Raw genomic sequence first — 27,176 nt, 5'->3', positions numbered from 1 at the left:
TTAGGTTGCATCTCCTAATTGCGTCAGATAATTCTCAGAGAGTTTCTTCATTTCTTTTTAGTCTTAGTTCTCTCTCCTCCTCTGCCTGCAGCATTTCTATATTCCTATCTTCCAAATTGCTAATTCTTTCCTCCATATTATCAGCCCTACTGTTCAGTGCATCTAGATTTTTCTTAATCTCCTCTATTGTGTTCTTCATTTCCGGTATTTCTGTTTTGTTCTTCTTTATAGTATCAAACTCTTTTGTGACATAGCTCCTTAACTCGTTGAGTTGTCTATCTGAATTCTCTTTTAACTCATTGATTTTTTTTAATGAGGGCTGTTTTGAAGTCATCATCATTTAGGTTGTATATTTCATTGTCTTTGGGATTGTTTTCTGTGTGTTTGTCATTTTCCTTCTGTTCTGGAGATTTAATATAGTTTTTCATATTGCTTGATGGTGTAGATTTGTGCCTCCGCATAGAGATAGAGTTTAGTTACTGCTTCCACTTGTTTCTACTGGTGTGGTGGGGGAACAGCTGTTTATACTGCTCCAACCAGGAACCCTATCAGCTGTTGCTAACTGGGCCTGGGCCCCTCCTCACAGTCACAGTGATCCTGTGGGTTCCCTCTTCAGCTGTGGAGGCCGTCACAGGGGGGCTTCAGACTGCTGGTGCCTACTGTTGCAGACCACCTAGACGTGCTCCCTCCATAGGTTCTGCAGTGGTTTTATGGGTTTTCCCAGCGGCCGGGGGCAGGATCACTTATATTTGCAGCTCTGTCACTGTTGGTGCCCACAAAATCTCGCTTGTCCACTATGGGTCACAGCAGAGCTATGGGCATTTTCTACAGTCTGTGGTTAGCTCGCCTAGCTATGCTACTTTTGTCCCAGGGTCTTCCAGCCTTGTGGTTGCCGGACGGATGCTCTCTACTAGTGCTGTGTAGAGGCTATGGCTGAGGCTTCTGTGAGACTGTAGAGTTTCCCCCTGGGCCACAGAGCCAGGTCGCTGGAACTCCACCCAGCCCCAGTCCTCTCCCCTAGGATCTCGGGGAGCCCATTGCCCTGTCTGGGGGATAGCCGGATACCTTGAGTTCAGTGGCAGCTGGTCGGTTGCTGCCCTGCCTGGGATTCTCCTCTTTGGGACCCTCCCGGCATTGTGGATGCTGGGCGGGGCCTCTCCGATAATGGCAGGCAAAGACCCTGCCTGCTGCCCGGACGGGACTTCAGAGTTTCTCCCCCAGGCCATGTAGCCAGCCGCTGGAGCTCCACCCAGCCCCGGACCTCTCCCAGGAGATCTCTGGTAGTCCCGAGCCTCTCCCTGGTGAAAGCCCGGTCAGAGGAGCCAGTGGCGGCAGCTGGCGGGCCGGTGAGCCGCCTGGGATTCTCTCCTGGGGCCCCCAGGCGCCGTGGGTGTGGGGTGGGGCCTCTCTGATAATGGCAGGGAAAGACTCTGTCTGCTGCCGGGACTGAACTCTAGAGTTTCTCCCCCAGGCCGCTCAGCCAGCCGCTGGAGCTCCACCCAGTCCCGGAGCTCTCCCAGGAGATCTCCGGTAGTCCCGATCCCCTCCCTGGCAAAAGCCCAGTCAGAGGAGCTGGCGGCGGCAGCTGGCGGGCCGGTGCACCGCTTGGGATTCTCTCCGGGGGCCCCCAGGCGTTGTGGATGCTGGGCGGGACCTCTCCGCTAATGGCGGGTAGGGGTTTTCCCCACCGCCTCTGGTGTGTAACTCTGGAGCTTCCCTCTGGGCTTAGGTGTAATTGCAGGGGGCTTAGGTAGGGCTCTGTTCACCTGTTTCCACTGTCACTCCTCTGGCGTGTGCTCCCTCCTGCCCTTGGCGTGTGGTGATGTTCTGGGGGCATCCGCTGGAAAAAAGCCACCCGCAGGCTCTAGGCTGTTCGGGGGTCGGGGTCGGAGAGTTTTCACCTATCTCCACCTCCTCCCGGAGGGAAGTCCATCCGCCTTCTGATGTATAGCAGTGTGGGTCTCTCCGATGTCCTGAGATGCTATATAGATATCCTTTGTCAAGCGATGAATGTCCAATTAGTTGTAGATTCGAAAGAGAGAGACAAAGAAGTCTGCTCATGCCGCCATCTTGGATCTTCCAGTCCGAAGTGAATCTTTAATGGGCAGGAAGTTTTAATCTCTCAAGTCTGTAAGGCCCAACATTTTGTTTCTTTTCCATCCGCACATCACATAGTGCCCTCCCATTCTCCCCGCAGGTGTTTGGTGTGTGGTTCACCGGGCAGGGTGCAGATCGACCAAGCAGGCACGTTGCATTCCTATTCCTGACCTGCTCTCAAGCATCGCTCAAGCATGTGACGGGCCCTCTGTGCTAAGTCATCACTTGATGGTGTTGGCCAAGTGCTCCTGGGGTTGGCTGTCGATACTGAGAGAACTTTGACCTGAGCAGCATTTGTTTTTTTAAGACATGGCCAGCAAGCAGAGAATCAGCATGGGGACAGATCCCAAGTCTCAGTGGATGCTTCGCAAGCCCCCAGCAGAGAGCTGACATGGCCCCTCTGCTCTGAGACTGGGACCAACAGGGTGCCCTCTTCTAGCCTTGCTGTCTCCTCCTAGTCTTTCTAAATTCTCCCCATGGCCCAACCTCCCACCTGTTTGCCCAGAGACCAGTGCTCTGAGACTTAAAAGTGTCAAGTGGCAGGTGTAGAGGGTAGACATCCCATCAGGATCACTAGTGATGATAATGATTCTTCCCCGTCGCCCTGTTCTCCAATATTCTGTTCTGTTGACACAACTTGGGTCCAGTCATGAGTCTAATCATAGCAGCAATTATTTTAAATAACAGCGGCAATAGAAGTGACTCACTATATTCAAGTGCTGTGCTAGGTGCTTTAGGAGCCCGGCTCGGCTAATCTTCACAGCACTCTTGCAGGGCAGTATTATTATCGCATTGATGGGACACCATGGCAGGAGATCCGGTGATGAGCCTGGAACTTGAGAAGCGCTCAGGGCTGTGAGCATCTTCCCTTTTCCTTTGGCTCCTGGTGAGCTCTCACCCTGCTTTCCGGCCTGGCTCGGGATCCTACTTCTCTCTCATTCCTCCTTCCTCATCTTAAGGTCCTCCAGCTTTCCTACCCACCTTGGTGGCCAGCCCTCCTGGCTCTGAACTCCAGGGATATTGGCCTGACACACACAGCAACTTCCCGATTGGGAAGGGAAAATTGATGGTGGGTCCTTGGATTCTTGATTCTAGACTCTTGTCACTGTTGTCACCTTCCATCAGCACCTGCAGGGGCGCCAGCTATTGCCTGCAGACCCCACACTGTGTGAAAGAAGCAAGGAGTCAACCGGTTTTAAATGAGATGCTGGACCTAAAGTTTCCAACTTCCCAGGTAAACGGAAAACCACTTGGACTTGCCCACACAAGTATAGGGTTGTCAACAAATGACTCAGCTGGGGTAGAAGAGAGGATCCCAGACACAGGAAGTGAGAACAAGCAGCTGCTGGGCACACAGAGGGTCAGCCAGACCCCTTCATAAGGGCTTGGGAATAGATGTGGGCACCAATGTGAGCGGCTCTCTAGACATCTCCAGACACTCCCTGTGATAGAAGATGACTCGCCTGTTTCCTCCAGCACATCCTGGTCTCAGATTGTTCCAATTCTGGTGATTTTTAACCCATTTCCCTATTTCCTTTTATGTTCTCCCACCCCATGCCCAGTTCTACAGAGGAGCAGTTAGAAACACAACAGGTTTCTGCATGTTTAGAAAGAGCATATATACTGGGATCCACTCTTGGCCCCAGACTTTCAGCATCCTTTCTGCCAGCCTTCCAGTGAGCACTCCTCAGATGCTTCTTTCTGAGCGGGGGGTACTACAATGGCTCAGCATCCCCGCCTCTTAAAACTGCACACATCTCTGAGAAGCACAAGGAAGATCAACCACATGTTGGAAGCAAGTGAAGACATGGGAAGGAGCAACCGAGGACACATGTGGTCAGAGCCCTTCCTCTGTCTGCCGCTTCCTTTGCCCCTCACTCTCCAGGCCAAGCCTCTTGTGAGCAGTTTCCAAGGCAGTCTTTGTCAAAGACATCATAGACCGTCTCAGGCACCCCTTTCCTCCAGCCCCTCCCAGCCTCAGCATGATCCTGAGTGTCACATTACAAATTCATCTCTTGCCTTATTTCCATCTAATTCCCACATTACAATTTCTTGATTCAAATTTGACTTTATTCCACCTGACTTCTCCCACTTTTGGCTCCTAAGCAATACCCTGGCCAAGCAAATAAAGGAAAATTTTAAAATCCAGATTTATCAAGGCCTCCAGTCCATGTGGGCTGGGTTCCCACCTGCTTTTCCTCGTCTCTCAAGGCTCCTCCTGCGTGCTTCACTCTTGTGACAGTAGCCTCCCTTTCTTGTGTCCCCTCTGGCTGGAGTGTTCAAGTGCCAGGTCTTTAAAAGCCTGGCTCATCCTTCCTTCAGGTTTCAGCTCAGTTTTCACACTCTAAAAGAGACGACTATCCCTGACACCCGCACATCACGCCACTTCCTTCATTTACTTGCTCATTGTTTGTCTCCCCACCGAAATACAAGCCCCAGGAGAGCATTGGCTCCATCCTGAAAGATAAACACAGCCAGACAGGAGTTAAAGCAGTAACACAAATTTTATTCAGTGACGACTGACAGTAGGGGAAAGTGCTGAACTCCATTCTGATTTCTGTTTTCTATGACTCTGTGCTTTAAAAGGAGAACCAGGGAGTAGGGAGGGGGGATGGCGGGGGACCAGTAGAGTCAGAGAAGTGAAGCATTACAAAAAACAAGAAGAGGGGTTGGTTCATATGAAACCCATCTGGGTTTGTTAGCAGGTGCTTGTTGAAGTTTGGCTCCTACCCTCCCACAGAGACTGGGTGACGGGTCTGTCATCAGATGTTGGCTGGAACCAACAGTCCATTCTTTTGACAGCCTTGAAATTTCTCAGACGGGCACTTTAAGAGGAGGTAGGGTCGTCCCAGGGATGTGGCCTTGAGATGTTGGAAACTACATTAGTGTTTTGTTCAAGTCCTTATAGGCCAAGGTTGCGGCCTAATTGAGAAGAGGGTTCAGAGGAGCCTGGCTAGAGTCTGGCCAAGGAGGAATCTTTGTCAATCCCCAGCCACCAGCACAGTGCCTGGAATATAATAGGTGCTCAATAAGCATTGGCTGAATCGATGAACAAACAGATCAATAGGAACCCCTCCATTACCACACCCCAGGGTGGGTGAGGGGGTGGGTGCAGGGAGAAGTGGAGGGAGTTCTGTCACTCATGGAGAACCCCAGGATAGAGGGTGACAGCTGAGCAGACCCTCGGGCTGTAAAATCTAGCCACACGCCTTCTGTCACTCCCCCACAGAGGACTGCAGTCCTGTACGATGAGCCCTTACAGAGATGCTTCAGAATCCTCATTGACCTTGACTCAAGGTCGTTGATTTGAAGCAAAAGAAATTTTAAAAGAATCAGCATCAGGTTGTAATGTGAGCGTGTTTGCAGCAATAACACATCTGTTGTGTTGAGAGACCAACCAGAAAAACAGAGGCAGCTGAATGAAACCCACAATTTTTATTCTTAACAAGATCAAATAGATTTATTCCTCTGATAAGCTACACAAACTGTGGTCATAATTAACATTTAGCTGTTAGAAATCCCTGCCAGGTCTTCCTCTCACCTGTCATATGCTATAAATATAAACATAGGAAGATCTGTCGGCATATGGAAACCAACTTGTACTCCAGGGGCACTGGAGAGATTTTTAGTAGATGGTTAACCTGGTGAATATCAACCTGGCAGCTAAGTGATTTCAGATGAAAAAGAAGGGAGGTGTCTAGAACAGCTATCATAGGCGTCCAGCTACATTGACTAGCACCTTCTGCTCAAGTCAGAAATTAGTTCCTATGAAGGCATTTTGCTCATCGTCCTGTTGATTACCTGGATTATGTATTTCTTTTAAATGATGAAACTGTTCAGGAAACTGTGATAGATGGGGAAATAAAATGCTAGTGACAGTTGCATGGGGCAGGCAAGGATCGTGCTCCAGTGTCTAAATTGCTGTGGAGTTGGTCTCTGTAGGAATGGAGCAGAAACTCAACATCTCCCTTCTGAGCAAACATATTGAAAAAGCAAATGGCAGAAATCCCCATAATTTAGCTTTTCAGAGAAAAGTCACAAGAGGGAGAAAAGTAAGTACTCAGCGATTTGTTCAAAATGCGTGCTAATGCTAAAAGTTTGCCAAGTAGCAAAGAAGGAAAGCTAAGTAGTCGTGATCCCTGTCTTCCAGGAGCCCAGAGACTAGTCCAGAAAGAAATATTTTTAGACAAATAATTACAGCAACTCCTGGGGGGTATTCATAAGTGTTGGGCTGGGGGCTGTGATCAAATAAGTGGAAGAGACAGTACGTTAAATCAGTTTCAGCAGGTTTTTGTTTTGTGTTTTTTGTTTTTATTGCAGGTCTTCTCAGAGCCTTTAATAAGCTAATGTACATTGTGGATCTTCAAGGGGGGTATGTATTGTGCAGCATTTCCCATTTCCCATAGCCCCCAACCCTAGTAGCTAGTGTTCCAAGGAACACACTTTGGGAACTGCACATGCCATCCTAAGTTCTGCATGCACGCAGTGTTGATGGAAGCATAGAATGGAGTAGCTCTGCCTTGGAGAATCAGGAATGTCTTCTCAGAGGAGGATGCATCTGATCTGGGTCTTCAAAAGTGAGGAGGAGGAGGCGTTTTCCATGCCAAGGGAGTGGGAGGGGGAGGAAGAGCATCTACAACGTTATAAAGCTGGTTCTGGAAGACAGGGCAGTGGAAGGTGGAGGTGGAGGAGAGAGTTTGGAGACATCGGGGGAAAGCTAATACGCCTTGCTAAGGCGCATAGGTCTATCGTCTAGGTCAGTGATTCTCTGTCCTCACTCTGCAGCAGAACACCTGGGACGCTCTTTAGGAATACAGATTCCCAGGTGTACCTCATCCCCCTGAGATTGTTCAGTTGATCTGAGATGGGGCCTCAGCATCTGTATTTTCAATTGATCTAATGAGCAACCAGAGTCGAAAACTCCTGCTCTCGATGGTGGGGAGAAATCAGGGGGTTTAAGTGAACAAGTTACAGAGCCCTTCCTCCCTCCTTGCTTAACGCCTTCCATCAGTCCGTAGACCAACTTTTGAGCGGCCCCCTGTGTGCCCTGGATCATGCAAGCACTAAAGATCAGGCTGTAAACCAGAGTCCAGTCCTGCTGGAGCTTACTCAGAGCAGGAGGACCCAAGACTAAGTGAATACGGGCATCGCTGCCAATCTAGGGAAAGGGTGACAGATGCTACAGAAAGGGGCTGAGGCTGGCCACCGGGAGTGTGTGTGAGATAGTGACCTGACCTGGGCTGCGCGCCAGAGGAGGCATCCTAGGAAAAGAGACACTTAAGCTGAGATTGAAAAAAGAAGTAGAAAGCAACAGACAGATAGGAAGGAAAGTGTATTCCAGGCAGAGGTGCTAAAGGAAGATGAGCGTGTCTGCAGGGAGGAGCCAGGTGGGCGATGAGCAGGGACTGGAACACCTGGGCCGGGAGGGCTTATGTTTTAGAAAGACCCCTCTGGTGGCAGCGAGTGGGGAAGAGAGGCTAGGACTTGGTGCCAAGTGACCAGTCAAGAAACTCTAGCATGGTGCAGGCCAAGGCTCATTGGAAAATGAATTAGAGTGGAGACAGAGGAGAGACAAGACAGTTTAAAACATGTTCATGCGAGAGAGTCAGCAGAATTTAATGAAAAGTCTCTTTGGAAAGGAAGAACGTTTAAGCGACACTAGAGTATATTTCGATGTAGGTGTCAAAAGAATTGAGCTTCCCCAGTCTGCTCCAATCTGTTCGGCCCAGGGTGGTTTAACACCTGATGGATAACTGAGATAGTCTGGGCATCCAGCTCTGAGGACCACAATAGGCAGTTAAGATTAAAGAGGTGCATTTTAGTTCATTCACCAATCCCCTCACTGATGTATTCTCGGACTGTGGTGCTGCAATCGCTGAACTGGGTGGTCTAAAATTTTATTGTCATTAATGTGTCCTTAAACACACCTACCAGTTACTGAAGTTGACTCATCGCAGCTCACAAGAGACAATTGTACACATCTCCTCCCAATTTCAAGTTCAGTGACATCATGTTGAAAACTTGAAATGGACCGTAGCATCAGTATTTATACCACGGCAGTTGGAAAATGATGCAGATCCGGGCCTTTATTTTCAGAGAGCTGGTTTGCCACTTCCTGGGTTATATGGTAAATCGTCTGGACTGCACCATGTGTAGGCTTCGAAGATTTTGAAAAAGATATATGTACAAGACTCACTTTAAGATGCTTCTTGTATGCTTGGTCGTTATAACCTTGTCCTAAGTGGCCTTGATGTAGAGTTCCCTTGGGAACCCTCCTGCTTAGTGACAAAGCAGAAGTTGGTAGAAAGCATGAGTCCTGCTGAGATTGACTGCCAGTTCTAGGTATCTTTGTAAAGTGGTAGATCTTCTAAGGCTCTAGAAAGAAAAAGAAGTAATTATGCTGTAGAAAGTCATGCACTGTAGGAAAAGGGAGATTGAGTCCCTATTTTTGCATTGTTTTCCCTATTTTGGCATTTCGGAAAAATGTACATAGAAAAGCGGAAAGATAAGAGTTGAGAAGAGAACTTTTCTTGGAAATCTACAGCAGCCCTTGACATTCCTAGACTTAAGTCTTGCATTTTGGCTCTTTGTAAGCACCGTGCCATCCCATGATGTGGGCTTGTACTTTGCTGAGGGGCAGAGCTGAAGGAGGCACGTGGGCAGCCAGGCCAGCCCCTGGCAGCCTCGTCCAGCCTGTGAGTGGAACAGTTGGCCCCAGGGCCACATTGCAGCACCTGTGGAGTTCTGATTAATACAGGGTCCCACTCAATCCTGCCCACCCCCAGGCAAGGAAGATAGAGCCATGCCCATTTCACAGAGGCAGGAGCTGAAATACTTAGATGTAGATTATAATCATCGATAGTAGCTGAATGGGCTCTGAGGACAAATACTGTAAGAATGCCAAAGGCCTAAGGCATACACGGTAGTAGGTTGATCTCTCGAAGACTGTATTTTGTCTTTTTTTAAACCTGGCCAGTTTCTTTTTATTTGTTTTTATAATAACACTTTTAGTACATACTTGCTTAAGAAAAATCAGTCAAAAAAAGGGAACCAAAATATAATTTTAAAAGTCACTTTGCAATGCCACCAAACACAGTAAACTGCTATTAATATTTTTGTTAAAAAAGTCACTATTTAATAATAGCTACCAGTAGATATGTTGTAACCATAGTTCAGAATAAACTTTTATCTCAGGTTTTAAGAAGAATATGAGTGTTTTTGTAATAACAGCTTTATTGAGATATAATTCACAAACCGCACAATTCACCTACTTAAAATGTGCAATTCAATATTTTTAGTATATTCACAGAATTATGCAACCCTCACAGTTAATTTTAGGATGTTTTTATCACCCCAAAGGAAACCTCATACCCATGAGCAGTCACCCCCAACTCTTCTACTATGCCAACTAATCGACTTTTCTGTCTCTAGAAATTTGCCTATTCCGGACATTTCATGTAAGTGGGATGATATACGATGTTGTCTTTTATGTCTGGCTTCTTTTACTTCCCATCTTTTCAAGGCTCATCACTGTTATCACACGCATCAGTACTTCATTCCTTTTTATTGCGGAGTGATACTCCATTCTGCAGATATACTGTGTTTTCTGTATTTGTTCAATAGTTGACCTACATTTGAGGTGTTTCCATTTGGGGCTGTTATGAATAATGCTACTATAAACATTTGTGTACAAGTTTTTGTATGGACATATGTTTTTATTTCTCCTGGGTATATACCTAGAGGTAGAATTGCTGGGTCAGATAATAACTCTATGCTTAACCTTTTGAGGAACTACCCAACTGTTTTCCAAAGTGGCTGCATATTTCACAATTCTACCAGCGGTTTATGAGGTTTTCTTCTCAATTTCTCCACATCTTTGTCAACACTTGTTATTGTCAGACTTTTTGGTTCTAGCCATCCTACTGGGTATGAAGTGGTATTTCATTGTGGTTTGATTTGCATTTCCCTGATATCTTTTGATGTTGAGCATCTTTTCATGTGCTTATTAGCCATTTGTATATCTTCTTTGGAGAAATGCCTATTCAGAGCCTCTGCTCATTTTTTAAAAAAATTTTTAAAAGACTGTTGTTTTAGAGAAGTTTTAGGTTTACATCAAAATTGAGAGGAAGGGGGCCAGCCCCGTGGCCGAGTGGTTAAGTTTCTGTGCTCCAAATTTGGCGGCCAAGGTTTCGCAGGTTCGGATCCTGGGTGTGGATGTGGCACTGCTCATCAGGCCATGCTGAGGCTGCATCCCACATTCCACAACTACAAGGAGCCACAACTAAAAATATACAACTGTGTACCAGGGGGCTTTGGGGAGAAAAAGGGAAAATAAAATCTTTAAAAAAAAAAGAAAAAAATTGAGAGGAAGGTACAGAGATTTCCCATGTACCCTCTGCCTCCACACAAGCATAGCCTCCACCATTATCAACATCACTCATCAGAACGTTTTTTACCAAGGATGAACCTACACTGACACATCATAACCACCCAAAATCCGCAGTTTACCTTAGAGTTCACTCTTGGTGTTGAACATTCTCTGAGTTTGGACAAATATATAATGACATATATCCTTCATCATAATATCATACAGAGTATTTTTGCTGCCCTGAAAATCCTCTGTGTTCTGCCTATTCCTCTCTGCCCCTCCCCCCCCCACACCTCTGGCAACCACTGATCTTTTTACTGTCTCCATAGCTTTGCCTTTTCCAGAATGTCACATAGTTGGAATCATACAGTATGTAGCCTTTTCAGATCAGCTTATTTCACTTAGTATATGCATTTGTGATTCCTCAAAGTCTTGTCGTGGCTTAGTAGCTTGTTTCACTTTAGCACTAAATAATATTTGATTGTCTGGATGCACCACGGTTTACTTATCCATTCACCTACTGAAGGGCGTCTTGGTTGGTTCCAAGTTTTGGCAATTATGAATAGAGCTGCTACAAACGTTCATGTACAGGTTTTTGTGGGACCTAAGTTTTTAGCCCCTTTGGGTAAATACCAAGGAGCGTGATTGCTGGATCGTATGGTAAGAGTATGTTTAGCTTTGTAAGAAACTGCCAAACTGTCTTCCAAAGGGTCATACCATTTTGCATTCCCACCAGCAGTATACGAGAGTTTGTGTTGCTGTACATCCTCATCAGCATTTGGTGTTGTCAGTGTTTCAGATTTTGGCCATTCTAATGGATGTGTAGCAGTATCTCATTGTTGTTTTAGTTTGCGTTTCCCTGATGACATATGATGTGGAGCATCTCCTCATATGCTTATTTGCCTTCTGTATATCTTCTTTGGTGAGGTATCCATAAGGTCTTTGGCTCACTTTTTAATCACCTTTACCTATTATTTTTATTGGGTTATTTGTCTTTTTATTATTGAGTTATCAGAGTTCTTTATATATTTTAGATACATCTTTAATCAGATAGATGATCTGCACATATTTTCTCCCATTCTATTTGTTGTCTTTTCACTCTCTTGGTGAAGAAGCATGTGATGAGAAGCATATGATGCTATTTTGCCTATGCTCAACTTTCTGACAAAACTGCCTCAGAGCCTTACCAGATGCCCCAGTTCATCTTCCATCTCCCCATGTGAATCCTCCATCTCCCAGAAAACTTCCACTTGGAGCTGGAAGCACTCACATTGTCTTTTATTTCTTAAGATTGAGGGGTTTTCTTGTTTTGTTTTTTTCCTAGAGGTACAACTTCCTTTCAAAAACAAGGAGTCACTTTGAAGACACTATAAGTTTCCTGCATCTTGTCTAAAGTTTAAAACTGAAGTCCAAGAAAGAGCGGCCTCTTTATTTTACCTCCAAAAGAGTCTCTGAAATGCGGACAGGTCCTGTCCATCTGAAATGCTGTCAGCTGTGAGACAGACCTCGTCATTTTGGCCGCTGTGCGCTTCCGGAGGTATATTTAGGTTGTTTCTATTCACTGTTCCTGGAATAGACGTAGTTTTTTGTTTCTCTCTTGACCTCTTCTTCTTGCTCCTTCCTGGCCCAAACTAAAGGTGATGTATTAGGTATTTTCCAAGCCCTTTGTACTTGGGAGAGTACAAACAATGTCTTAGACAATGTCCAGGGCCCCTTGCATGGGCACAGGGTGTCCTCTGTAAGCCATACCCCAAGTCACTAGCAAGCAAGAGTGAACTGTCACCACAGTGCGTAAATATGCGTGGATTGGGCCCATGCACTCCAGATGCCAGTGGGATTCCGTCACTACTGTTTGAATTCATATAGAAGTTTTCTACGAATTAATATATCTGGTGGAAGATGGACTTATGTTTACCTATATCATTTCTGGGCAGGGTTATAGATATATATTTTGCAATGAAAGTGATTTTTTTTCTTCCAGTTTATGCTGACACCTTAGGTTTACATATTTGTTAGCTTCCATTAGCTCCAAGGACTGTTGAGTTGAACGCTTTGAGGTGTATTTCTCCCATCTCCTTACTGAATCAAATAATGCTTCAAGAGCCCTGGGTCAAGTGTGCCTTAAACTCTGAGAATGCTGGAGACAGGTTTTCAAGCTACAATTATCCTTCATGTCTTAGATGTTTTAGGTTACTACTAATTCCAAATTAGAATCCTGCTATCAATAGAGCATTTGATACCTGCTCACTTTAAATGAACAGTCAAGGTTAAAACAAAAATCGATGAGCTTCTCTTGTGAGTATTTCCTGTAAGCTGGGCTCCACACAGATCTGCTACCGGGTTTGGTCCTCACTGCAGTGAGCAGGGAATTCGAATCTTGAATGTGTACATGCATGACGGTTTTCTTTGGATGGTGTGTTCTTTGTTTTTATTCTTATAAGTTTTACAAAAAGTGGGCTCAAGAAAGGGGGTAAGGTGTAGATGGAGAGGGGCATGTTTTAGACAGTAGCAAGGACAGAAAGAAAGCCTGAGAGAAGACGGGTAAGTGATTGTGTTACAGTTTGTCCTTTTGAGCTTTCAGGAAGTAGAGAGAACATATCAGACCAAATAAATCCATGCTGAGAAGTATCTATATTAATAAACAATATGTAATGGGTGTACACAAATCCATTAATAAAATCTGTGTCTAATAATTTCTAACCTGTGCCCTGAAGCTGATAACTATGGTTGATGTGCTGAATGGGATGAAAGCAATGCATTGTGGGGCTGTTTCCCACCATCACGCCAGAGCTCACGCCTCCCTCATGGGCTGGAGCCCTCTGTATTTCAGACACCTGCCATTGTGAGGGCCTGGGAGCACCACAGAGTCTGGCCAGGACACAAGAAGATGGCAGGCTCTTGTGTAAAACAGACACAATAGCCTTCTCAGTCATGTACACTCTAGGGCAAAGTTTAAAACTCCGTTTAAGCAGGAGTGAAGAGATGAGGGAGAGGACTAGGAAAGACTTCACGGAGATTGGAGCAAAGACAGAGCATCCTAAAGAAGCAGTGGGAAGGCAAGGTGACTGGTCCTTGCTGTGCCAGCAGAGAGCTCCACCGGACTGATGAGTGTCACCATCTCAGGAGCTGTAGGTACGCTGTGTTCCTTCAGTCACGCGGGAAGAGGTCAGCCTTTTCTCATTCTCCCCTCTCTTTGTCTCATTACTAGCATGTTCTGAAAATTTGTACAGCAAGAATATAAAAAGGATGTGAGAAAACAAAATATTTAAAATACGGGAAGTGGACTGTATATTTAATTTTGATGTTATAATAGACAATTCTAAAAATACAGAGGGACACTGGCTTTAAAAGTACAGACCTAAAAGAGTTTTATATAAAAGAATAGAGGTTATCTAAATATTTTAAAAGAAAAGACAGACACACCATTATTTTATACACTCATACGTGAAGACTTTTCCTGTTTTTACTAGCATTTGTAGCTGTTTATGAGACACATTTTTAGACCCTTTAAAAAACATCAAGAATGGTCTCAACCCCATCCTCTACTGAACTGAATTTCTAAAAGTAGGCAACATTTTCTTTTAGAGAAGTCTCAAGGAGAAGTGAATGAATCACTATTTTTATTGTGGCACTAAGAAAAAATGGGAAGAAAAAATTGGTAGCCTATTTCTCTTTTTCTGAATAGATATATATGCGTGTCTATATATACATGAATGATATGGTCTAGATGTGAAGGGAATATGTAATACGTGTAAAGGTCATATTGGGTATAAACTGTGCACCTTATTCTTTCTCTTTAGCTCTTTCCCTGTGGTATTGAATAACTTGTTTTATTGGCCACATTACACTCTTCTGTGTAAAAACACTAGGCTTTATTTCCCATTTCCTTGTTGTTGAACATTTAACCTGTTTCCGCATTTTTGCTTACTAGTAATAGAACTTGGATGAGCATCTTTGTAATTTATCCTTGTTCACATCAGATTCTTTCTTGGGAAAAATTCCTAAAAATGAAAATAGTGGGTAAGAGGCCACAAACATTACTTCTTAGGAATTTCAAAATATATTGCCAACTTTCAGAAAGGGTATATCAACTTTTACTGCCATCAGCAGTACATGAAATTTCCAAGGATAATCATCTTAAAATCAAAGTGAGGGTTGACAAAAATCCAAGAACAAAGTTTGACTAGGTAATTTCCAAAGGTTCCCATGGAGCTAGAAAAGTATTATTGTGCTGGTGTGCTGTGGCCAACCTGAACCAAGCCTGGTTGTCTCCCTAGTGAGGGCTGCGGGCTGGTCATTTGTCATCGGGATACTAACACTTCATCTCAGATGCACCCCTGGAGCCCCGACAAGCCCACCTTTGTCAAAGTGATGAGGAGTTATTTGTTGGAAGGTAGTTTTGGAGTCCACAAGACAGAAATACTCTGACATCAGCGAGATAATTTTAGGAACAAACCATTCATACATTTAACCCTCCAAACCGACCTGGGTGGAGCATTAGGGAAATCTTGGGGCTGGTCCCCTTGCCCTACACTAGCCAATCGTTTTGGGAGAAAGACCTGACTAACTGCCTCAGTCAGGAGCACGATGTACCCCTAGACCTCAGGCCTCTTCTTGCTTTTTTCCAGTATTTGTGGGACCTCCTCTTTCAGCCTTTGCCTTAAGCAGAATTTTGGTTTGTTTGCTTTTGCAAAAGAATGAGCTGTGTTCCTCCTAGCTGATAAAATTGTGGAACTTCTCTCTCCCTTTGTCCTGCACCCACTCCTCTGGTGACTACTGCAATTTCTTGTGAATACCCATGCCTCCACGTGCCCAGCATAGGTCAATAGATATCTTGTAAAATACAGCAGAGAAAAATGTCAATTCTCAACACTTATTTTTGGGAAGACACAATCATTTCTTCAGAGTATTTTATAGTTTTTGGCCTGTGAGGTCATTTGGCAGTCTCTGGCGTGCAAAATTTTTACTCGCACCCAGTGAGTTCACAGAGGTACATTGGACTTGGTCAGCTGTGCTCTGAGGTAACGGTCCCAGCATGTCATGCATGGGGTGTCACTGGTCAGAAGGCACCTTCGTTGTCACTGAGCAGGAAGCACACCCTCAGGAACAGAATAAGCGCTCAATCAAAGGCTTCCAGCCAACTGATCACTCCGACAGAAAGCCACAGAGCTGCTGGCACCAGGTATGCTAGTCACACTCTGAGCCCTCCTTCTCCGAGAACCTGGCCTTGCTGGCCTCCACCAGGGCCCCACCTTTCTCTGAAGCCAGGCCGAGTGGCAGAAAATAGCCAGAAGTCTGGGGCAGGGCTGAGGGATTCTAATGAGAGCAACTTGGCCAAGAGTCAAAGCCACTGCTGTTATCTAGAGTGGGGAGCAGAGGGCACCGATATCCAGAGGAAAGTTCCCCCTTATGGGCAAACCAAACCTGGACCAAGACTTCCTGGGGGAAGTCTAGCAAGGAGGAGGATTTTAGTCACTGCAATTCCAGGGGGTTCTCCCTTTCTGGCCGGTCAGCATGACAGTTCCCAGGAGGTTCTGCTTGGTGAGGAGGACGGTGGGCCTGGAGCTCGGGGTGTGTGAGCAGTGCTGGGTAGGAGAGGGTGAGGGCACCTTGTGGATGGGGAGGGGGTCGTGCTGGGGAGGGGGCATTAGCAGCTGCTGTGACAGGGAACACGTCGGGCAGCCGGTGGTGTGTTCAGCGGTTTTCAGGCACGTCTGTGCAACACTCAGTAAAGCCCCTACAAGGAAACGCATGACACAGTCTCCATGATTCTTGGAGGCTCCTGCTGTTGTCATGGAAGGGCAGAGGTAGGCCAGGCATCAGGAAAGCCCAGCTATTTCCTAGATCCATCAGCCCAAGCGGAGAATCTAGCAGGAGAGCCAGGTTCCTGGGAGAGGAAAGCCAGCGGGGCCTGGGGACAACGGCATGAGGAGCAGGGTGCCCAGAGGTCACCTGCACAGAGGGGGTGTGTGCTGCCTGGAGCTCCTTTGGTGAATATGCAGGACTGTCCTGATTCCCGAAGGGGCTGTTTGCAGGGCTGGTCCAGGAAGCTGATCTGGACAGAACCTACCCCCGCAGACCTGCTAAATCTGCTTCTCCTCCACCTAAACCACTGGTAAGTTCCTGCTTCTTTCTGCCCCAGGGACTTTTCATTCATTCAACAATGCTTATTGAGGGCATGTTCCGGCCTCGACAGTCAGCAGGAAGCTGAAGCAAGTGTACAAATAACCCCAGGGCAAGGCAGACATGATTGCTGCCTTCAGAGAAGCGCAGAGGGCCATCTTAGTCTCAGGGAGCAGGACTTCTGAGTCTCTGTCTGCCCACCTTCAATCCTCTCCATCCTCACTGAACGTGATCCTTGCCTGCAGGTCCTGGCCCACCCTGCACCCAGGAACTAAAGAGTAGGGCAGGCTCCTTCCCAAACCCACACATCTTTCTTCTTTTCAAGCTGAGTCTCATGGCCAGTCCCCTTGATTCACCCTTGGAAACAAACACCAGCCAAGAGAGTCTGCCCCTGGCATTGATGAAGATCTGATACAGGTCAGTATTCTAGTTGCCACTGCACAAAGGAGGAAGAGCAGAGGAATCAGCCAGGAGTCCAGCTGTGGTCGATGAATCATCCGGAACACAAGCCGCAGCTATTTCTGAACTAAATGGCATCGGATCTCTCTCCTCACCTTGAGTCCAGCGTCCTGGTCTCCAAAACACTTGCTCTGAGATGAAGCCAGTGAGATGCACAGAGTCCTGAGCAGAAAGGAGTCAGCCAGCATGGCTTTGTCACTCCTGTTACCATGCAGGCAGAATGGGATAATCTGGGAGGAGGGTGGAGAGATAATTCTAGAAAACTCTAGAATTCTGGGACCTGTGGATATACTTCCTTCCTTTCTTTTTTCTCTCCTTCCTCCCTCCCTTCCTTCCTTCTTGCTTGAGTACCTACTACATAAGCCATATACTATATTAGGCACAGGAGATACGACAAACCAGAGATGGACCCTCCCCATTAAGGAACCTAGTGGGAGAGACTGAAAATAATAACTGATGTGTTCTGAGTGCGTACTATTTGCCAGGTGCTATTATAAGCACTTGACATATATTAATTCCCTTAATCTTCGCAACAACACTATATGGTATCTACTCTTATCATTTCCATTTTAAAGATGCAATGACTGACCGTGGAGAGATTAAACAGCTTGCACAACTGAAACCATTTATAAGCAATGCCCTTTTCCATACTGAGTCACAGTGTTAGAAGGAATGTGTGGAAGCGGGCATGTCTGTTTCCCAAGATGGAAGAAAATGATCATTTCTTGAGTACCTGCTGGGGAGTAGACACCATGTGGTTCCTCTACGCCCTCTATATTATCTGTGTTGGCACCTTGCTGGGACTCTGAAGGTCCCAGGAAAGGGAGCCCCAGCTTTCCCCAGCTGTCTGTTCATGAGCTCCCTCCTGGCCATGCTGCTGTCCCAGGGCAGCGGCCCCTCCTCAGCTCCCACCACACCATGGCTTGATGCAGCAGAGGGCCACCTGCTGGTGTCTGCCACTGAGCATGGGATGAGCCTGTGACTGGGATCCACAAAGAAAGCAATCAGACATCCCCTTCTCATCTCTGTGCCTTTCCTTTTGTTTGTCACGATCCCAGGTCTAGCTGTTGTCTAGTCATCATGGAGCACTCACAGAGGTGCCTGGAGGGGATGTGTCTGGAAGCTCAATCATGACATCCAGTGGTCTTGCCTCTTGAAGTCCTGCCTGCAGTTACCCAATCTTGACATTTCTCCCTAGGGAAAGGGGAGAAATCCCAGTGGGAGCCTCATGAGGCTGAGTTTGTCCTGGTGGTCCACATTGCAGAGGAAAAAAAGGGACCTGTGAAGATGAGGAAGGCCACCAAGTGTTGTGTCTAGGGGTTCTTGTTTCCCTGCACTTCCACTTGGAGTTGTTGAAAAGGTTATCAGTTATTCCTGCCAGGTCAGAGGAATGAGCTGCCCAGTGCCTGGGAGTCAATTTCTTTCAATCATTAGACTTTCTCTCCTGTTGGAAATACCACTGCTTGCTCCACTCTGAAAGCTTCTGAATGCTGCGGACTGATTTATTTAGTTAAAACTCCATTTCTGGTTCCTGGAACTACTTTAAGTGATTATTTTTAAACACTGGTAACCACAAAAATAATTTGTTATTCCCGCTATTTAATAGTGTGGAGGACTATGAAACAGTGTTGATATTTCAGACTGAATTAATTGAAGTGGTCTGTTTTCTGACCATTGAACCTCTTAGCTGGATTTTTAAATTTTTATTACTTATTTTAACAGATGAAGTAAAGGTCTTCACATAACTTACAAAGAATGTGATTTTTAACCGTATTTTTCAAACCACGTGGATTATGACCCATGAGTGGATCGTAATAAAACCAACTTAGTTGATCGCAATCAGCATATTTTTTTTTCAATGAAAGAACAGAACAAAATGAATAGAATAGAATAGCAGTGCTCACATGGGATAAGGATGTGTGATTAATTAAATTAATATTTAACATTAATATAATGTATAATATATATTATAGATAATATAATAATATTAATAAATTAAATATTCAAATCAGTTATGTATGTGTAAAATGTATTTTCCCCAATTTTTAAATTGATACATAATTTACAAGCAGTAAAATTCATCCTTTTTAATATACAACTCTACATATTTTGACAAACATAAATGTATTTCTGACTATGTCAAAAAAGTGAGAAAACTTCTTGAAGCAAGTCTTAACTAACTGGAGACATTCATGGAGGATAAGAGTCTTTTAAGGTCTTTGAACAGTTGCTTTATCTAGGAAGATAGTTTCATACACACCAAATTTTAAAGCCAAATGGAACCTTGGAGATTATCCAATCAATGGTTTTCAAAATTTTCTTTTCACAGTGACAACTTTTTTCTAAATCAAATCTAACATGGAATCCCAACAGATAAAAGGAGAGTTGCTTTGCACAGAGACTAGGAAACACAATTTGAAAAGTGCCAATGTGGTCCAACTCTGTCGTGCCCACATTAGGAAACTGAGACCAGAGTAGGCTGAGTGACAGCTCGAGGTTGGCCACCCTTATTGACAGGGCTGGAGCTCAAATTCAAGCTGTTGGCTGTTGTTCAAGGCATTTTCCATGCTCTCTTGGCCTGAAGAGAATCATACGTATTCCTTGACCCCACCATAGGGATTGGACCCCTTCTTGGAATAGTGCAGTGGGGCTGTAGATATTCATCTGCTAGAAGAGAGGAAAGAATAGGCCAGTGACCACCATGGATGGCGGAAGTATGAGTCAGTCTGGGAAGGCCAGAACAGGTTGTTTGGGCAACACAAGTTATTTAGAAAGACTGAAGCCTGAATATAAGCCCAGAGCTGGGAGACCAGTACCAGAAAAAAAAAGTGGTAAGCCTCCAGAATTTGAAGAATCAGCCAGGTCCTACCTAGCTACCCCCTTCCTGATGATTCACCCCAGCTTGTCTGCTGTTCTCTTCCTAAACGGCCATAGCTGGGCCCCCACCAGTGTGTTGCAATTTAAATATAGCCACTCGGTGGTAGGAGGAACTGGTTGTTTCATCTCCTTTCTTATCTGGGACTTCTCTTTCACTTCTTTTCTCTGGTTTGCAAGTGGGAAGCGGGGGGTAAGCAGGGAGGCTGCTGGGAGTAGGTCAGGGCGTGTAAAACTCATGCTCATGGTATGTAAGTTCTGCATCAAAGGCTTGTTACTCCTGTATCTCTTCAGTGAACTGCCTTCAATGTTTGGACTGTAATCCTAAGAACACAAAACCCACCTGCTCTTTATGAGCCCACCATACCAGACTGCCACACATTGCCATTAAATATCCCACCTCCCCAGCCTCATCACTGAAAAGAGAAAAGCAGAAGAGAGTGGGGTTAGTGACAAAGAACAGGCTTCTCTCAGAACAGATGCCATCTCCTATAGAGCTAAGGAAATGCTTGGCTTTGATGAGCAAACCATTGTACCATACAATTTTAGAAGACGACAAGGAAGATCTCTTAATGAATATGGCCTGAGAAAAGTCACCCCAGTTCCCCTTTCCGATAAATTCCTGTAATGCTAAATTTAAGACAGGTAGATGCCCAATGACATTCTTCAATTATTAGCTCACAGTAATACCCTCCAAAGACGAACAGGCGTCAGAAGTCAAATGACCGAACCACTTGCCTGAGTATTATTCATACCGTGTTGTTCCCATTGATACTTCGGGGACCATGTCTCTCTCTTTATTGAAAGAACTGTTAGCACCTTTGTGTGTGTGTGTTTAATTTAAGATTTGGGTTTTTAAGCAGGGAGCTTGCGTGACTTTCTAGGTGTCCTCTCATTAGGTCATTATAACCTAACTCCAGCATAGAGTTTTCAGTTGTTGGAATTCTCAAAATACTGGTGTGTGCACACACCAGAACACAGTTAACTTTCTAGAATAATTTATCTATGTGAGTTTGTAAATTGCATCCCGACCACACCCATTCCCAACACAGGTGAGAACTGAGGAGTAGCAGTCCTTGTAGGGTCGAGCAGCAGGAACTCCGAATTAAAAAGGAGTAGTATAGGAAGTTCTGGGGGGGGTTTGGGGGGTGTAAGGTTTTTTGGTGGAAAGACAAGGCTGATGGAGTTGAGTATAGAGAAAGGAAACAGCACTCAGTACTTAAAATTAAGGGGAGGAAGTTGAGAAGACTATTAGTACCTCCTCTTTGACAAGCAAAGGTTGGCAGACATGAGGAGGTGATGACCCTCAGATGGCAAAGGTCCTGGAGTATCAGTGTTTAGGTTACAGTTATTCAATGAGTGAAGCTAATGACAAGGGTATTCAGCCGTATTTAATTATCTATTTGACTTGTATATAACATTGCAATAAATAGGAAGTAGATGTCTAAAAACCAGACAAATATTTATTGGGCACTTTTGTTGTGATCTACCTAGTAGGATGAGTGTGGACAGGCCAATTTGAAGGGCAAAGGTTGTTCACTTTAGCAGCACATACACTAAACGTTGAAGTGCTAGGGGAGACCCCAGCAGAGCTCAGGTCCTCTAAGGGGTACACGAGTGTGATGAAATCTATCAAAGCCACATCCAGATGAAAGGAAATAGATTATGGATTACTTGACTAGTATCTCCCACCTGAATTGGAATAGTTATGTGGAATTTTTGCATTTTACACTTATAATATAAGAGAACAGCATAACAGTTCTAAGCGTAGGCTTTTGATTCATTCAGGCTTGGATTTAAATGCCTTCTCAGCCAGTTACTCCCTCTATAACCTGGGACATTTTATTTAAGCTCTCTTAGCCTATTTCCCCATCTGTAAAACAAAGTAAAAGCAATCTTACAGAACTTTTGTGAGTAGAAAATGAAATGATTTATGTAAAACACTTCTCACAGTACTTGACACATAGTCCTCAAAAAATGGGTACTGTTGTTATGTGATATTTGTTTTAGTTATTGTGGATATAATAAATGTTAATTGACGAAACAAAACATAGGAACATTGTGTTTTGATAAAAAGGCCATCTTTAATATATAATAGGAGATTCTTTTGCTTTGAGCTTCTTTGTGCTGAATTTTTACAAAGAAGGGAATGGTGTCATCTTAGTGACTTGTGTCATCTCTAGGGGTCTTGGGACAAGTTCCTTGTGAGAGGTATATGGTGTGGAGGCTTCCGCTGGAGGGCTCTGCAGAGACCCTAAAAACCTTTTCTTGGATATAGCAATGAGGAAGCAACCCTGAAAAGCCCCGGCTTTTTGGAGACCTAGGGGTCATTATATTCATCATGGCTGTTCAGGAGGGCAAGTAATAACAAGAACCCTACAAGAGTAACTTCCAGGAACCACTTCTGCCAGAGTCCTGGGAGTAGGCAGTCGATATCACCAGAACCAGCTGGCAGGTGCCAAGCTAGGAAAATCATATTGCTCTGCCTCCACCCCTCCACTGAGTTACTCTTCTTAGGGACAAGAATGACATCGTACAGTAGAATATCATCTTTGAGACAGGAAACCAGGTAGAGTGGGAGGTTCTGAAACTCTGGGTAAGGACTTAACGATAACAACAAAACCCACCTTAAATCACCACTGAACCTTCAGATTCCCGATGGAGACTGGGACCAAAACTGATGGCTGGGCATGTGTGAATGAGATGCCCATAAGGCCCTTCGACTTCTGGGGCCGCACAGCCCTGTGCATCCTACCTGCAGAACAATGGCAGGGCACCTTTGATGATGCACCATCATGGGATAAACGCTGCTGGGGACTCAGTGGTCACTCAGGGATGGCCCTAGCCAATGATGCAATAGGTATGTCATTGCTTTTTAACAAGCATCATTGGCCAGTAGCTTACAGCTGGGTCTGAGTGGGAGCAGCGAGACCAGTGCCTGCAGAGGCGATGGCCAGACCTGCTGCTGTAGCAGAGAGTTCTGAAACTCTGGGCAGAAATGAAGCTTTCTCTGCTTCCCAGGGAGTCTGGATTCTCTGGGCTGGGATGATGGAGCAGGAGTAGAAGTCGCCTCAAACCTTTATTTTCTTGTGGCTGCTTTGCTTCTGTGGACTTTGCATTTTCTTCCCAAAAAGGAACTGTCCACTGGGGCCAGACAAGATAATGCGCCCCTAGGTTCCTTCAACGAAGTTAACGCGAGCCGTGGGAATCTTTACTGTTTTCTGACTCATCCTGTAATCCAACAATTCAGGACTTTGCGCAGGGAGGAGTCACCTCTCAAAACAAAGTCAAACGCTTGCCTTTTTAAACTTGGGAGACACTGAGGCTGAGTTCTCAGGGTCTCCCCCCAGGCGCTGCTCTTATTAAAGGGCAGATGGGGAGTTGGTGGCCAGCGCTGCTGTCCAGCCCCGAGGCTGCAGCCAGGACCAGGCTCTCAGGGGGGGACTCGGGCTGCGGGGCTGGGCATCCCAGGGCGGGGGGCGGAGCAGGTGAGCCGGCGGGGTGGGAGCGGGGAGTGCACTTGTACGTGACGTTGGAGTTTGCAGCAAGCTCCGAGCAGGCGGCTGTGCGCGCGTGTCGCGGGTGGCTGCACGACCAGGGAAGATGTGCTTGGAGGGGCGGCCGCCGCAGTGAGCCGCTCGGCGACAGGAGCCCCACCGGCAGCCCCAGCCCCGGGAGGCAGGGCCTAAGCGACACCGCTCGCGCTCCTCCGCGGAGGAGGCCCCCGAACCGAGAGAGGCGCGCTCCAGCCGGCCCCAGGATGTAGGCGATCGGCGGCGGTGCTCCTGCAGGCGCAAGGCTCATCATGAAGAAGCACTCAGCCCGGGTGGCCCCGCTCAGCGCCTGCAACAGTCCGGTCCTTACCCTCACCAAAGTGGAAGGTAACGGCCCGGGGGCGGCGGGGGCCGGAGGCGGGGGCGCTGCACCGCGGCGGGGGCTGCCTGGCCGGGGGGCTCCGTGCTCCCAGGAGGCGTCGCCTGCAGTGCTGCGCCGCTCTGCCAGCGGCTGGTGGCCGCTCGGTGGCTCCCGGGCTGCCCTGAGCTGCGGCGGGGCTGCGAGGCTGCCCACGATGCTGCCGCGAGCACTGGGCTGAGCCCTTCCCGGGAGGCCCCCAGCACATCTGGCGGCGGCAGCAGCGGCGGCCTCTGCTCCTTTCCCACCCGTCCTGAGGCACTTGCTAGCTGGGTAGGAGGCAGTCGTCCAGACGCGAACCAGTGCCCTCCTCACACGCTGTATCCTCGAGCCCCCTGTGTTTGGAGTATCCTGCTCCTCCCAGGCAGACCAGAGATGTTGCTCAGCTGGTGGAGGCAGGAGAGGGCTGCTGCAGGCTGAGACATCGCCCCTGAGGCTCTGAAACCCCCCAGCCCACCAGTGAAGTAAGTACCCAGCTCTGTGGCAACAGTCAGGGCAAGCAGGTGAGAAAAGCCACCACCAGCCTACAAACATGTTCTTTCCACTACTCAGGGGACATGAGGCAGAGACCATGAGAAAGAACCCACCAACCTCCGTGGAGAGCCGAGCCTTACTCAGACACAGCTGTTACTCTGCTGGAGTAAAGGGGACCCTGCTTTCCTATGTCGGGGAGAGGGGAGCAGAGAGAGACCAGTCGAGTCCTTAACTCCTCACCCCCCGGAGGCAGAGGTGGAATGACTGTCTCCCTAGAGCTGATCAAGTTGGCCAGGTGAGGGCTGGAAAGGGACAGCCAGCCGATGGGGAGAGGAAGGTAGACCCCTTCAGCTTCAGGCCCTCACTTATCCTGAGCTAACAGAGCCCAGGGCAAGCTGGGGGGAGGCAGGGCAGGGGGCATGGGCTCCGAGAGAGAGCCCAGCTTCTGCTGAGCCCCTGGGACTGCAGCCTGGAGCTGGGACCTCTGTGATGGCTTCTGAGGACCCTGTATCCCCTCGTGAGTGCTTGTTGGTTACAGTGAGAGCAAGACGGAGGCCAACAGGGCAGTTGTGTGCTCTGCACTCAGCCCATCCACAGCGGCCTGCCAAGAGCCATCCTGGTACCATTACCCCCATCCTATAGATGGGAACTGTGAGGCCCAGAAGGGTGGCTGGACTTGTCCAAGCCCCACAGCTAGCGGGTGGTGAAGCAGGAATGGAATCCGGGGCTGTCTGCCCAAACCCATGCTTTTCAGAATATCCTTTTGCACTACCATGCAACTACTTACCTATTTCTCGTCATTTTCTGTCTTTAGGAGGTTGACTTTTTTCCTTGGTGTAGCTGTCTCCCTCATTCCCCCATCCCAGTCTTGGGAAAGACTTGGTATCAGACATCTACACGTGAATTTAGTGCCTGGGCTACCTCCCCCAGGGGGCGTTGCATTTCCACGCCTTCTCAGGGACTTTGCCCAGATGTGTGTGCAAATTGGGGAGGGGAAGGGTTGGATATTTATTTCCCTTAGGGAGACTGGAAGTGTCTGCTCCCTCACGGGGTCCTCATGACAAGTCGCCCCTCGTCACCTTTTAAGTGAGGCAGGTTGGCTGTGCTGCCAGCATCGGGGCGTCTCCCTTGGGCAGCCCCCAGCCCCCTTGTGCAGGACAGGTCCGAGCTGCACTCAGAGTCAGGCTGGCCATGGATGGTGAGGCCTGCCAGGCTGGCGCTCTGACCTCAGCCGTGCTGCGGGAGGCGGTGAGTGACGTGCCAGGCCCAGGGACTCCATTCCAGCCAGGCCTGGAGTTTGCCTTCAGGAATGAAAACCGGAATACCGTAGTCCCTTCGTTCCCTTGGGGCTACTGCCACGGGGGGCTTTGAGCCTGCTGTTCACATTGACAGCCTTAGAAAACCACTTTTAAGCAACATTTGCGCATAAATGACTGTGGTTGACGGGAAGCGTATTAAACTGAGAACTGGACTGTCCTCATCCCCTTATGCAGTTTGACTTGCATAAATCTTAAGCACTGAGCCTCAGTTTCCTCAACTGTAAAACCAAAGTAACAACCTACCTCAGCAGACTGTTGGGAATGCAGTGAGAGAGGGTAGGTGACAATCCCCAGCACGCATCTGGCATACAGTAGATGCTTAATAAATGTCTGGCGAGCTTCCAATCACAGACCGTCTCACACCTTCAGCAAAGCTTCTTGCTGCTCTAAACGGGTACATGTGTGAGGACAGCATCTAGGAGCATCTGGAGAGTTCCTGTGACACCAGAAAGTCTCCAGTTGCTTTTTTGTATAGAATACCTAGGTGTGTGTCAGCGAAAGTCTGCAGGTCAGGGCCGAATAAAACCTGCCCTTGCTATGCCTGGGCTTACATGGAGCTCTTTCTCTCTGCCTGGTTTTTTTCCTGGGTGTTTTTGTTCAGTTTGGCTTTTAGTCTATTTTTTGAAACCATTTGCATCTCGTGTGCCTGTTTTGGAAGGGCTGAATCATTTCGCTTGCCTTGGATGCACAGGGCAAGGTGGTCCCCATAGTGTGGCTGTTTCTGTGTGGATGGCAGACAGGCTACAGTGAGGGAACGCAGCCAGCTAGGAATATTTATTAGCTTGTGGAGTGTGTCTTCTAAAAGGAGGCAAGAAGGCACCAGCTTGTGGTACATATAAAACCAAAATAGAAAATGCAGTGCTTGGTTGAATTCAAACACAGGAAGATGGACACGATGACTTTATTTACTCAACAAATACCTCATTTGACCCTACTCTGTGTCCTTTCTGTAGTTAGCAAGACCCTGGAAATGCAAAAATGAATAACACTAGCTTCATTCTCTTAAGGAAGTTTCAGTCTATTGGGAAAGAAACATACAGATAAGTAAATTATCTAGTAAAAGGTAGTAAGCTCTGGTTCAGAGCTAAGAACAAAGTTTCACAGGGACACTGACAATCAAGTAATCTGAGGAGGCCTTCCTGAGGAGGAGGAAGTGCCCACCTCTCATGCTGAACCAAGTAACTCTGGCTAATGGTTAAAGCTCTCTGGGCATCAGTTCTCTCATGTGGAAATGAGGGTAACAATACATCCCTCCTAATAATGAGAATAATAGTATTTGTTAATGAGCCTACCACTGTTGCGGGCACTTTGCTTGGGGAGACTCCTACCTTATCTCTGTTTCTCCCAAAGGAAAAGTAAGCAGTGTTACCCCGGTTTACAGATGGGGAAATGGAGGCTCAGAGCAACCATTCATGCAAGGTCATACAGTTAGAAAGCAAGGGGGCCAGGCTTCGCATGCGTATCTGCCTGGCTCCAACATGTTGTGAAACCTTTGCGCAACTGCATTTTGTTTGAGTAGCAGTGAGAATTACATCTGCTCCTGGCACTTT

The 27,176-nt window shown here is 46.8% G+C and overlaps 1 protein-coding gene across 2 annotated transcripts in view; it reads left to right on the top strand.

The window, feature by feature from the left end:
- Nucleotides 1-27,176, top strand: part of SLC35F3 (solute carrier family 35 member F3) — a 369,534-nt gene that overhangs the window by 235,299 nt on the left and 107,059 nt on the right. Inside the window, exon 1 of one of the 2 annotated variants that reach the window (XM_014734106.3) lies at nt 22,905-23,802. The exons of the other annotated variant lie outside the window; for it this stretch is intronic. Within the exon in view, the coding sequence (XP_014589592.2) occupies nt 23,727-23,802 (76 nt within the window). The 5' untranslated portion in view covers nt 22,905-23,726. Of the gene's footprint in view, nt 1-22,904; nt 23,803-27,176 lie in introns of those variants that run through there. 2 annotated transcript variants of the gene reach the window in all.

This window comes from Equus caballus, chromosome 1 (genome assembly GCF_041296265.1).
Source record: "Equus caballus isolate H_3958 breed thoroughbred chromosome 1, TB-T2T, whole genome shotgun sequence".
NCBI lineage: Eukaryota > Metazoa > Chordata > Mammalia > Perissodactyla > Equidae > Equus > Equus caballus.
Note: the sequence above shows the minus strand (reverse complement) of the source record. Positions and strands in the feature narration are given on the sequence as shown.